At 42.6% G+C, this 13702-nt stretch overlaps 1 protein-coding gene across 7 annotated transcripts in view; it reads left to right on the forward strand.

Moving 5' to 3' along the window:
- The window catches only part of PARD3B (par-3 family cell polarity regulator beta), a 2197040-nt gene that overhangs the window by 600208 nt on the left and 1583130 nt on the right, over positions 1-13702 (forward strand). For all 7 annotated transcript variants that reach the window (XM_069733662.1, XM_069733664.1, XM_069733663.1 and 4 more), the window contains exon 5: positions 12641-12729. In XM_069733662.1, the coding sequence (XP_069589763.1) occupies positions 12641-12729 (89 nt within the window). The remainder of the gene's footprint in view (positions 1-12640; positions 12730-13702) is intronic.

A 13702-nucleotide genomic window follows, 5' to 3' on the forward strand; every position in this document is an offset into this window, starting at 1 on the left:
TTAAATAAAAATTAACATTTAACTTTTTTTCACAAAAAATTTACTTCAGCTCCAATTTGTTTTATTTTACCAAGGGTTACAGGAGAAAATGGACCCCAAACGTTGTTGTACAATTTGTCCTGAGTACGCTGATACCCCATATGTGGGGGTTAACCACAGTTTTGACGCATGGCAGAGCTCGGAAGCGAAGGAGCGTCATTTGACTTTTCAATGCAAAATTGACTGGAATTGAGATGGGATGCCATGTTGCGTTTGGAGAGCCACTGATGTGCCTAAACATTGAAACCCCCGACAAGTGACACCATTTTGGAAAGTAGACCCCCTAAGGAACTTATCTAGAGGTGTGGTGAGCACTTTGACCCACCAAGTGCTTCACAGAAGTTTATAATGCAGAACCGTAAAAATAAAAAATCATTTTTTTTCACAAAAATTATCTTTTCACCCCCAATTTTTTATTTTCCCAATGGTAAGAGAAGAAATTGGACCACAAAAGTTGTGGCACAATTTGTCCTGAGTACTCTGATACCCCATATGTGGGGGTAAACCATTGTTTGGGCGCATGGGAGAGCTCGGAAGGGAAGGAGCGCCATTTGGAATACAGACTTGGATGGAATGGTCTGCAGGCGTCACATTGTGTTTGCAGAGCCCCTAATGTACCTAAACAGTAGAAACCCCCCACAAGTGACCCCATATTGGAAACTAGACCCCCCCACGAACTTATCTAGATGTGTTGTGAGAACTTTGAGCCCCCAAGTGTTTCACTACAGTTTATAACGCAGAGCCGTGAAAATAAAAAATCTTTTTTTCCCACAAAAATTATTTTTTAGCCCCCAGTTTTGTATTTTCCCAAGGGTAACAGGAGAAATTGGACCCCAAAAGTTGTTGCCCAATTTGTCCTGAGTACGCTGATACCCCATATGTTGGGGTAAACTCCTGTTTGGGCACACGGGAGAGCTCAGAAGGGAAGGAGCACTGTTTTACTTTTTCAATGCATAATTGGATGGAATTGAGATCGGTCGCCATGTCGCGTTTGGAGATCCCCCTGATGTGCCTAAACAGTGGAAACCCTACAATTATAACTGAAACCCTAATCCAAACACACCCCTAACCCTAATCCCAACGGTAACCCTAACCACACCTCTAACCCAGACACACCCCTAACCCTAATCCCAACCCTATTCCCAACCGTAAATGTAATCCAAACCCTAACCCTAACTTTAGCCCCAACCCTAACTGTAGCCTTAACCCTAACCCTAGCCCTAACCCTAGCCCCAACCCTAACCCTAGCCCTAACCCTAGTCCCAACCCTAGCCCTAACCCTAGCCCTAACCCTAACCCTAGCCCTAACCCTAGCCCTAACCCTAGCCCTAACCCTAGCCCTAACCCTAGTCCTAGCCCTAACCCTAGCCCTAACCCTAGCCCCAACCCTAGCCCTTGCCCTAACCCTAGCCCTAACCCTAGCCCTAACCCTAGCCCTAACCCTAGCCCTAATTGGAAAATGGAAATAAATACATTTTTTTCATTTACTTTTATAGCGGGTTTTTTTGCGGATTTTTATGATTGGCAGCCGTCACACACTGAAAGACGCTTTTTATTGCAAAAAATATTTTTTGCGTTACCACATTTTGAGAGCTATAATTTTTCCATATTTGAGTCCACAGAGTCATGTGAGGTCTTGTTTTTTGCGGGACGAGTTGACGTTTTTATTGGTAACATTTTCGGGCACGTGACATTTTTTGATCGCTTTTTATTCCGATTTTTGTGAGGCAGAATGACCAAAAACCAGCTATTCATGAATTTCTTTTGGGGGAGGCGTTTATACCGTTCCGCGTTTGGTAAAATTGATAAAGCGGCTTTATTCTTCGGGTCAGTATGATTACAGCGACACCTCATTTATATCTTTTTTTATGTTTTGGCGCTTTTATACGATAAAAACTATTTTATAGAAAAAAATAATTATTTTTGCATCGCTTTATTCTGAGGACTATAACTTTTTTATTTTTTTGCTGATGTTGCTGTATGGCGGCTCATTTTTTGCGGGACAAGATGACGCTTTCAGCGGTACCATGGTTATTTATATCCGTCTTTTTCATCGCGTGTTATTCCACTTTTTGTTTGGCGGTATGATAATAAAGCGTTGTTTTTTGCCTCGTGTTTTTTTTTTTTTTTTTTCTTACGGTGTTTACTGAAGGGGTTAACTAGTGGGCCAGTTTTATAGGTCGGGTCGTTACGGACGCGGCAATACTAAATATGTGTACTTTTATTGTTTTTTTTATTTAGATAATGAAATGTATTTATGGGAATAATATATATATTTTTTTTTCATTATTTAGGATTTTTTTTTTTTTTTTTTACACACTTGGAAATTTTTTTTTTTACTTTGTCCCAGGGGGGGACAATACAGATCGGTGATCTGCCAGTTTGCACAGCACTCTGACAGATCACTGATCTGTCTCAGAGCGCTGCAGCGTTACCAAGTGCCTGCTCTGAGCAGGCACTTGGTAAGCCACCTCCCTCCCTGCAGGACCCGGATCCGCGGCCATCTTGGATCCGGGACTTACTGCAGGGAGGGAGGTAGGAGACCCCCGGAGCAACGCGATCACATCGCGTTGCTGCGGGGGTCTCAGGGAAGCACGCAGGGAGCCCCCTCCCTGCGCGATGCTTCCCTGCACCGCCGGCACATCGCGATCATCTTTGATCGCGGTGTGCTGGGGGTTAATGTGCCGGGGGCGGTCCGTGACCGCTCCTGGCACATAGTGCCGGATGTCAGATGCGATAAGCAGCTGACACCCAGCCGCGATCGGCGGCGCTCCCCCCGTGAGCGCGGCCGATCGCGCTGGACGTAATGTTCCGTCCTTGGGAATTAAGGCCCACCCCACATGGACGGAATATTACGTCCAATGGCAGAAAGGGGTTAAGACCGGTCCTTGCCCAGAGAACATAAGTATTTCACCTGTGCATTTGTTTGTGTTGTATTGCCATAATATATATGTTTCTATTCCACAGGATTTGGCATCTGGTTAATTTTTGGTATTATATGTTTTCCCTTTTTTTCACAGCACATGGATCAGCACTGTTGGCCCAGGTTCTGGAGCGGTCCTTGATCAGACAGCCACAGACCCGTCCCAGCCATCCTGCAGCGCTGCAGCAAGTGGGCCTGCCACACTTCCTGGAGACCAGAAAGCTGGTCCATCAGGTGTTCCCCTTTCCCAGTCCTCTGCCTATGCCCCCTTTTTTTTTGGGGGGGGGCTCCTCCCTGCAGCGGTAGAGGTCATCGGACAGGTCTCTCATGCCCGAGTTTTTGCACTTGAGCTCGGTTTTTCATGAAGGACTCAAGGCTTTGGGTGACCGAATGGATATTTCCCTTAGCCACATGAATACACGTATCCAGGAGGTCACCAAAAGCCTTGACCAAGTAAAAGCCGACCTCCAGAGGCCAGCACATAATTTTTTTAAGCAAATTGAGCAGGGCATGTCGGAACACCTTACTCCTGATCTCCAGCTTAGTGTCATGCAGGCCTGCAATGCTGCTTACGTGCAGGCTATGCAGCAGAGTCGGTATTTTCAGCAGACAGTGGCGGCATATCCACCCCTGCCTTCACTGTCACGATTAACCTCAATGCCGACCTCTGCTGCATACCACTGCACGGCCACCTCTCCTACCACTACCGGACACCAGAACAGCACCATCACCATGCCGAGTGCTGTAGGACAGCCCACCTCCACCACCATGACAACCGCTGCTCCTGCTTGGACCTCCACTGACCCCACGATGCAGCAGCAGGACCCTGGCCTTCCGTACCGCCACGACTACGATGCAGCAGGACCCTGGCATGGCCTTCCATACCGCCACCACCACAATGCAGCAGGACCCTGTCATGGCGTTCCATACCGCCACCACCACGATGCAGGAGGACCCAGGCATGGCCTTCCGCTCTACAAGCGCTATGGACTCTGGCATGGCTGCTTGCTCTATGAGCACTATGGACTCTGGCATGGCTACACGGTCTACGAGCACTATGGATTCTGGCATGGCTGCATGCTCTAAGAGCACTATGGACTCTGGCATGGCTGCATTCTCTATGAGCACAATGGACTCTGGCATGGCTGCACGCTCTACGAGCACTATGGACTCTGGCATGGCTGCACGCTCTACCAGCACAGTGCAGCCGGACCCTGACAGGTCACCAACCACGACCATATCACGACATATGAGCCCACCGAGGCTTCCCAGAACCCGGCGATCCCAGAAAGGGAGAAAAAAAAACAGTGTACTATCAGTATTCCTCCCCCTCACCTCCCAGTGTGTCTGTAATGTCAGGTTTGTCTCACCCTTCCAGTGCGTCTTAGGCCTCTCATGTGTCAAGCCCTATTCCTGAACTACTAGACCCCACTAGTTTTATTGCCCCTTCTCCGGCCACCCCTGCATCGTCCACACATAGCCAGGCCTCACAGCTTCACACTCCCCATTTCCATCACTCTACCCCAAGCAGGCGCAGTTAAATAAAAAGTTTGTGTATAACAAAAAAATTGTAATATTGTTTTTTGCCCCCAATTATGTGTGGTTTAATTGTGTATTTCGCCGCCGTCAAAACACACCGTGCACCGAACACTTAATTTTGTGGTCACATCATAGCTCCAGTAGTTAGCAAGTAAAATACTGCAGCTTTGTGTGTCTTTAGTATAGAGATATGAGGTGGGCCACAAAATTAATACTTGTATTATCTCCATAATCTCTTCTTTCTACTTAGTCTGTGACTAGTGTTGCAGACTGAAGAGAAAATGGCGGAAATACAATGCAGAACTATACTCAACAGGTCAGGTGTCCAAAAACTCATTAGTTAGGACACCTGACCTGGTGAGTAGAGAACTGCCTTGTATAACCTCCATTTTCTCTTCTGTGTACGTATTCTATTTCACACAAAGTGAAGGGACGATGGCGGTCATGCACGTCATATCTATGCTCACTTGGACATGTCAGAAATAGTGAATTAATGAGGCTGTTATATGTGCATCATGAACTCATTATTTCTGACACCTGACTTGATGAGTATAGATCTGTTTTATATGACAGCCATTGTCTCCTCAGTCTGTGTCCAATGGATACTGCAGAACAGAATCAGGATGCAATGACGTCAATAACCTTACCACTAAAACAACATGGCTGTCGTCACACTAGCAGTATGTGGTCAGTATTTTATATCAGTATTTGTAAGCCAAAACAAGGAGTGGAACAATTAGAGGAAAATTATAATATTAACATTAACCACTCCTGGTTTTCGATTACAAATACTGATATTAAATTCAGACCAAATACTGCTAGTGTGAGGACATCCTTGGTTTGTAGAGGAAATACATAGGAGACACGGTCAAGACACCAAAAAATAAAGTTTATTAACGAGAAATATTAGTAACATTTAAGAAAATAATTGGTACAAATAAAATCACAACAGGACATTTACACAACATTGTCCTGCCATGACACACATCCAATATCTGACTCAAAAAAGGCAGCAAATTGGTCCCGCATGTGGCCAACTTCAGCTGTTGACCGCAGTGGGTGATGATGGTAATCAAGCAGTGGGTGTGCAACAGGTTCATCCAGTTCAATGTTGGGCCGCTCCTCAGCCATTATGTAATTGTGCAGAACCACACAGGCTTTGACCACCTCGTCGACTGTCTCCATTTTTAGATTAATGGCTGATGCAAGAATGCACCATTTTGAGACTATAATCCCAAAGGTACACTCTACTGTTCTTCAGGCCCTAGTCAGTCTGTAGTAAAAAATCCTTTTAGTGTGGTTCAACTTCCGACTGGAATATGGCTTCAGTAGGTTTTCACACATCTGAAAGTCCTCATCACCAACGATAACAAATGGCATTGGTGGACCTTGAGAGTTGGGGAGAGGTCGTGGCCATGGAAAATTAAAATTTTTGCCATACACATGGTGGCCCATATCAGAGTTCTTAAAAGTCTGAGAATCGTTGCCACGGCCAAAAGCGCGTCCACGGCGATGAAGTGACAGTCCACATCGGCTATTGCCATGAGCAAAACAGAAAAAATATTTTTTTATAACTGAAGTACTCCGATCCTGTTCTGGAGGTTTGATAATGCGGATGTGCTTTCCATCCACCACTCCCAAACAGTTGGGGAAATCACACACACTCCAGAATTTTTCCGCAATTCCAATCCACATGTCCAAGGTGGGTAGGGGTATAAACTCATCCCGGAGTACATTCCACAAAGCCCGGCAGGTGTCCGCCACTATTCCGGACAGGGTGGATATTCCAAGCTGGTATTGGAAGTGGAGGGATGATAAACTCTCTCCGGTTGCCAGAAATCTGGAAAAAAACAAACAAACAAACAGACAATTACAATCATTTCTATTTATGGTGTTGTCATGCTAAAGACAGAAAGAAAAAAACAAAACAAAAACAACATGTCAGAACACCCAAAATTAGCACTGACATTGGTTTAGATTTGTTACGTACCTTAATGTAACCAGCAGACGTTCCTCTGGTGGAATCGCTCTATGGAGCTGGGTGTCCTGTCTCCGTATGGCTCCTTGGACATGAGCAGGCAAATCCTGGAACAAGTCTTGTGACATCCTTGTATATTCCGGCAATTTGTCCGGGCTGGCATTAAGCTCGCCATATAGCGTGTGATAGGCTCCACGTCTCTCATGTAATTCAATAATGGGGTGTCTCCAAAAATGCCTACAACGTCTCCTTCTCCATCTTTCGCAATTTCTGTCTTGCTCCCAAGCAAACGCACAGGCAAGAAACAGTTGATGCTTAAATCCAGGTTGAAATAAAAGCTCTCCATGCAAAGATCCATCATGACACAGGATGCAGGAGCAAAATCTGAAGATTTCAGCTGTTCAAGGGTCTATATAAAGATAACCCATAATATACGCCCTCTGTAGTCACATTGGTGGTGTCTGGTTATCTAGATTTTTCTCCTGTAAAATTTGTCACCATGCTCACCAAAAACGCAAACGCAGGAAAAAACACATAGAAAAGCGTGCAAACGCTGCGATTTTTAACCGCATGCGTTCACGCATGCGTCTAAAAAACGCCACATTTGTACGTGTTTATATGCGTTTTTTACTGCACTTGTGGATTTGGATTAAACACTGTGGATGCTAAAGAAAATGTGAAAGTAGCCTAACAAGTTGTAGTCACTATTTGGCCATCACATTATATAATTGCATGGAATACCTAGTGTTTTTCACATAAGCATTACACATGGTATTGTAATGTCAGTCAATGGCAGAATGAACAGTGACTCGCTTATGACATTCAAGGACATATGGTTGAAATGTTAAAGGGGTTTTCCTTGCAATTGTGGTAGTAACTTATAGATTGGTGGGGTCTGACCATCACCAATCAGCAGAATTGGGCACTTTGACCCCTCTTTGAATGGAGCTGCATGTGCCTGATATTACTCCATTGATTCTCTACTGGTCTGAGAGAAAAAGGTGAGTGCAGTGCTTGGCAGCTCCATGCAGAATATTCTTCTCTATAGCAAATGCATGCCACAAATCTGGATTGAAGTGTGTAGCCTGCTATACTGCCACAAAGAAATATGCATGACTATGGTTTGTCATCTATGAATCTTTGTAAAATATTCTGCTATAGGAATGTTCTTCATCCAATAGCAAAAAAAACCCTTTTCCAAAGTAAGAAGATATGGGCCATTTGGTTGAAATGTTATACATTAGTAAAATACACACCTATTAAATCCTCCACATTCCAGTGTCTTTGGCTTTTGTATTCTGTTCTGTAATGATGATGGACCCTACTATTAAAGTGACCACTGCAGGTATTTACAGGCCAGTGATTGGCTACAGCACAGTGAACAAAGTCCATGGGGGTGCAGTGGTTCTCAAATGTGGAGAATTATCAGATGAGTAATGGGCCTTTAATAATTTCTTGAAATTTTCCCCTTGAGCTATACTTGTATTAGGCTAGGTTCACATAGCATTTGCCACTGCATTCAGTAGCTCCATCGAGGCTTACATTCGAACTACCACAAAAATAGGATTTGGGTGTATTCAGCAACAGTGCCATTGACTAGAATGATGCAGGCAGAGTCGTAGTGTGCTCTGTCATACAGAATTTTCAGCTTTATATGCCTAATTGAGGCAGACCGAAAGAAGTAGTCTGCTGTCCGCCTCCAATAGGCATACTTGGAAAAGAGATAGGATCAGGCTACTCTGTGGGAAATGGCAAGCATAGCCTGGTCTGCTGGGAAATCTTGGTTCTCACAGATAACATTCTTACAGGTCAAGTACACTCCTTTATGGCATCAGTATTCCCTAAAAGCAACTGTGTCTTTCAGAAAGATAATGTACTTTGTCACACTGCAAAAATTGCTCGGGAATGATTTGAGAAACAATTCAAATAGTTCATGGTGATAACTTGGAGACCAATTTCCAAGATTAATCTTATCAAACATCTGTGGGATGTACTGTAAAATAGTTATGAGTCTGACTAATTGAGGTCTTGCCTCAAAAGTTGCAGGACTTAAATAGTCACCATATAGTCACAGTGGCATGTAACAGTTTGGGTACCCCTGGTCAAAATAACTGTTGCTGTGAAGAGATATGCAAGTTGAAGATGAAATGATCTCTGAAAGGTCTAAAGTTGAAGATGACACATTTATATATACACTGTCCGTAAAGTCATGGTGCACTTTTGACCGGTCACTGGAAAGCAACAAAAAAGGATAGAAATGTGAAATCTGCTCCAAATAAAAGAAAAACTCAGTTTCATACACATTCAGTGCAGTTCTATGTGTGCTACATTTGTTCCCTACACACATCCAAATGATAGTGAAGTGCTTGCCACACATGGGTAAGGACGTCTGGTAATATTGTCTGTGATTCTCTGTTTTAAGTGATTAATGTCGTTGATACGTTCAATGTGCACATGTTGCTTCACATAACCCCATGCACGCACAGATTTTCTTAGGGCTCCTTAGGTAGCTATCCTGCATACCCTCTACAGACTTGTCACTGATTGATTTCCTACCAGAACGGGGTTTCTCCACCAACTGCCGGTTTCCTTCAACTGCTTGTCCCACTGAGTAATGTTATTCCTGTGTGGTGGCGCTTCGTTATAAACCCACCAATACTCACGTAACACTTTGGTCACAGATTCGAATTTAGCGAGCCACAGAACGTTCCTCTGTACCGTCCACATCTCGACAGGCATGGAAAACCACACAGGTGAAATAAGCTTGAGGTTGCATGATGTCACAGACCTGGCAGTTTATTAATCAGAGTTCAGTTTATCAGGGGTTAATCTGACTGGGGCCCAGCAACAGCTTAAATGCGTTTGTGTCATTTGATTGGTTCTTGTTATCTCTCCTCATGAACAGGTCTGATATGATTGGGCCAGAGAAAGGGCACCAAAATGTAAACTATAAAAAGATCCTGTGACTGGTCAAAAGTGCACCATGACTTTACAGACACACTGTGTATATATATATATATATATATATATATATATATATATATATATTCAAAGGTAAGTGTGGAGGAAAAAGGGGACAGAATTTCAGGAAAACACATCTCACCAACCATTAAGCGTGCAATTGTGTTGCAGTCGATGGCACCACAGGAAACATTTCACAAGTAGAGGAAATAATGGTTTGAATGAAACTTCATCAAATTTGTTATGCAAACATAACACCATCTGTAAAAATGCTGAAGTTGTAAAGAGGATGGCTTCTACAAATGGATAGTGATCCAAAACACATGTCTAAATCCTCAATAGACTGCCTCAAAGGGCACAACCTCAAGGTTTTACAATGGCCCTCACACTCCCCTGATCTGATTATCATTGAAAATCTGTGGCTAGACTTAAAAATGGCAGTGCATGCAAGACAACCCAGGAATCTCACAGAACTAGAAGAATTTTCCAAGGAAGAATGGATGAAAATTCTTCAAACAAGATTTGAAAGACTATTGACTGGCTACAAAAGGCGTTTGTAAAATATGAAAATTTATATTTTTTTGTCTAAAATACAAAGGAAATGTAAACTTTTACTTTAGGCCTTTTAGAGATAATTTCATCTTCAACTTTCTTAACTGATCACAATAGCAGTAAATTTGTCCAGGGGTGCCAACACTTTTACATGCTAATGTACATAGTTACATGGGTTAAAGAAAGACCTAGGTCCATCAAGTTCAACCTTTCATTACCAATTATAATTTTTATGGCTCTAAATTATCTAAAACCCACAATTTTGTGTGCCGAGTTTGCCATTGCTACCTTTTGCAATAGGGCACCGTAGTCTGACTGTTCTAACTGTAAAGAACCCTTTCCTATTTTAGCTCTCGGAAACGGCTTTCCTCCACCCATAATGAGCGCCCCCTAGTCCTCAGTATGGTCCTTGGAAGGAATAAGTCATGTGCCAGTGTTTTGTACTGGCCACACATATATTTATACATGTAAATAAGATCTACTCTGAGATGTCTTTTTTCTAAGCTAAACAAGCCCAAGTTTTCCAACCTCTCATCATATGAGAAGCCTTCCATCACTTCTAATAATCTAGTTGCCGCCTGTGAATTGACTGTAACTTCTGAATGTCCTTTTTAAAATGTGGAGCCTAAAACTGGATCCCATATTCTAGATGTGGCCTCACCAGTGATTTATAAAGGGGTAATAATATGTTGGGATCATGGGATTTTATCTCTTTTTATACACCCTGATATCTTGTTTGCTTTTGTGGCTGCTGCCTGACATTGAGTACTGCTGCTCAGCTTACTTGTAACCAGAGCGCCCAAGTCTTTCTCCTGTTCTGTAGTCCCAAGTATGGTTCCATTTAATGTATATGCAGCAATAGGATTACTCTGTCCCAGGTGCAGTACTCTACATTTATCAACATTAAATCTCATCTGCCAAGTCTTTACCCGTTTGGACATCTAATCCAGATCATTTTGTAATATTTTAATGTCAAGGTCAGATTTTAGTATCCTGCATAGTTTGGTGTCAATAGCAAAGACTGACACTTTACTCTCAATCCCATCCAAAAGGTAATGAATAAAGAGGTTAAAAGGAATCGGTCCTAGCACAAATCCCTGCGGTCCCCACTGCTCCCAGTATAGCTCCCTGCAGTACCACACTTGTGACTATATCCTATTTAGAGAATGTACCATTTATTTCCTAAAAAAATGTCCCTTTTTTGTTCAGATTTTATTCTTGCTGCTCTTCTGACTATTATACTTTTTATATTTTGAAGTCCACTATATGGTTCCAGGGATACAGGCCTTTTCATTTAGTGATCATTTTTATGGTCTGTGCTCACAGGGTAATATTACAGAGCAGCCTAAAGAACATAAATATTAGCACTAAGTAAAGAGGCCCACATCTCTGGAGTTGTATGGTGGTTTTAAAAACGAAAAAAGTAGAGGACTCAAGGGAGAAGAACGGATAAAATACGTGTCAAAATTGAACACTTCTAACCTGGTGACAGATCCTCTGCAGCCCATATCTTGAGGCCAAATACCACAGGGCATTTCTTCATGGGTCAGAGCTGTATTGGGGCAATATTAGGCAGGGGGTTCCAGCTTTCTGGCTGATAGGTGTACAAGCACAGGAACATTGTGAGCAGACATGACAGTTATAATAGCCAACAGTCACTCTGCTTTCTGTCACTGATCACAATTTGTGCTAGATTATGGCTGCCTTTTCCAGATACCAAATGTTTATAACTCCGTATTAGGCTTCCATCCTGTTACTAACTTGTGAAATCCCATTTCAGTGGTTTTGTCCTGATGCCATCTGGATAGCTGCAACTGCACCCATCACAGAAGTGACCTCTTCAAACTAGACGTCCATTATATATGCTGTAGTGTTTACACTGGTGTCATGGGGGTCTGGTACATTACAGCTAATGCATCACCTGCTGTCGGTTGTCTGCACTGTTTTGGGGATAGCCCCTCATTAATAATGCAAAATGGATAACACAGATATTCCTTTTCATATATTGCCTGTCATTACAGGAAAACAAAGCTTGCCATTTAGGGCAGCACAGTGGCTCAGTGGTTAGCACCGTAGCGCTGGGGTCCTGGGTTCAAATCAAACTAAGAACAACATCTGAATGGAGTTTGTATGTTCTCCCTGTGTTCCTGGGGGTTTCCTCCTGGATCTCTCATTCCCTTCCACACTCCAAAGACATACTGATAGGGAATCTAGATTGTGAGCCCCATCGGGGACAGCGATGTCCGTAGAGCTCTGTGGAATTCATGGCGCTTTATAAGTGAGTAAAATAAATAATTTACTGGAAAAAAGTAATTAGGTTATTAATCAATCAAAGTGGATAGTTGGTGTTATTTCATTGAATGTATGTTGGTGTTTTGTATTTGGAAAAGTGTGAGTGTATGTACGGTAATAATGTATAATATATTAATTCATTGAAACACTGGGAATGCTAATTGTTTGACTAACAAAAAGAAGTACTAAGTAATAAATTCTCTGAGTGTACTTATCTGCATACATAAAGTATATCATATACAGTATCACATGCGATCCACTGTCTGTACAGGGTGCAATGCGCAGATAAGGTGGTGAGATTGGGGCACATAAGCTGCATACATGAGTAATGACTTTTCACAACTCCACTTTTTCAGGGAAGATCGGCAGTACTTACTGAAGACCAAAGAGATCTGACTTGGCAAGAAGAGCGTGTGATATTGCAGAGGCCCATATACATAAACAGGTAATACATTCGGACTAAATCCTCTTCTGCCAGTAATAGTTTTGGGGGTGCTGAGATGTTTTCACCCGGAGGAGGAATTCCGATCTTTCTTTTCCTGTGTGTTGTACTCTCAGATTGCAGAAGCCTCGCAGTGCATTGCCATATGGCTCTATTGAGCAGAGAGTAAATAATAGATTTGTTTTACGAATATACCTAAGTAAACCATATGGTTTTACTTACATGTATGCCATTGATGATTATAAACTTTTTTTACATTTAGAGCTCCCAGGTGACATGTTCAAAACATTTTGGTTTACAGTCACTATTAACTAATAATAACGTTATTATTCCTACATGGGTGTTGAAAGCAGATTAATATTCATGAGCTAGGCAAAAAAAAATCACAAAGTCTACACTGAAAATCTGAATCCTGTGTATGTGGCTTGTTGAGTTGTGTGCCCTATTCCTTCTAGAGTGTTCTTTTCAGTTGTATCATGTTCAGTTTCATCATTTTTCTTCTTTAATATGGAGGACAAACCTCAGTCTGCTTCTTAGAATGGAGCATCTTGGTCCCAATGCCAATTTGGTAACTGTTCCAATTGTTTACCATTTATAGTATTGATGTTTTTTATGTGACATGAGGGAGTTGCACATGATGTGGATGCTGCCCCTGTATATTCACATATAGACCAAACCATACCCCGGACACAAGCTAACTTTCATTTTTTAAATCTGTGGCTTCGTCACACAGCTGGATGCCAAACAGAAATAATTGAATGGATTTACAAGATCCTGGTCCTGTGCCTTGTCAGTATTGTGGGGCTGCCAGCTGGTAGTCACGTGGGCCATCTCCTGGCTTTCCTGGCGCTTCTTTAAATCTGTTGGCCCAGCTAGATGTCATTATTGTGGCGTGATACAAGCATGACATTGTGCCAAATCTACTAATCAGAAGAGACATAAAAAATGCCAGCATGTAAGAGGTGGTTCACATGTT

Source organism: Ranitomeya imitator, chromosome 7 (assembly GCF_032444005.1).
Source record: "Ranitomeya imitator isolate aRanImi1 chromosome 7, aRanImi1.pri, whole genome shotgun sequence".
In the NCBI taxonomy this organism is placed as follows: domain Eukaryota; kingdom Metazoa; phylum Chordata; class Amphibia; order Anura; family Dendrobatidae; genus Ranitomeya; species Ranitomeya imitator.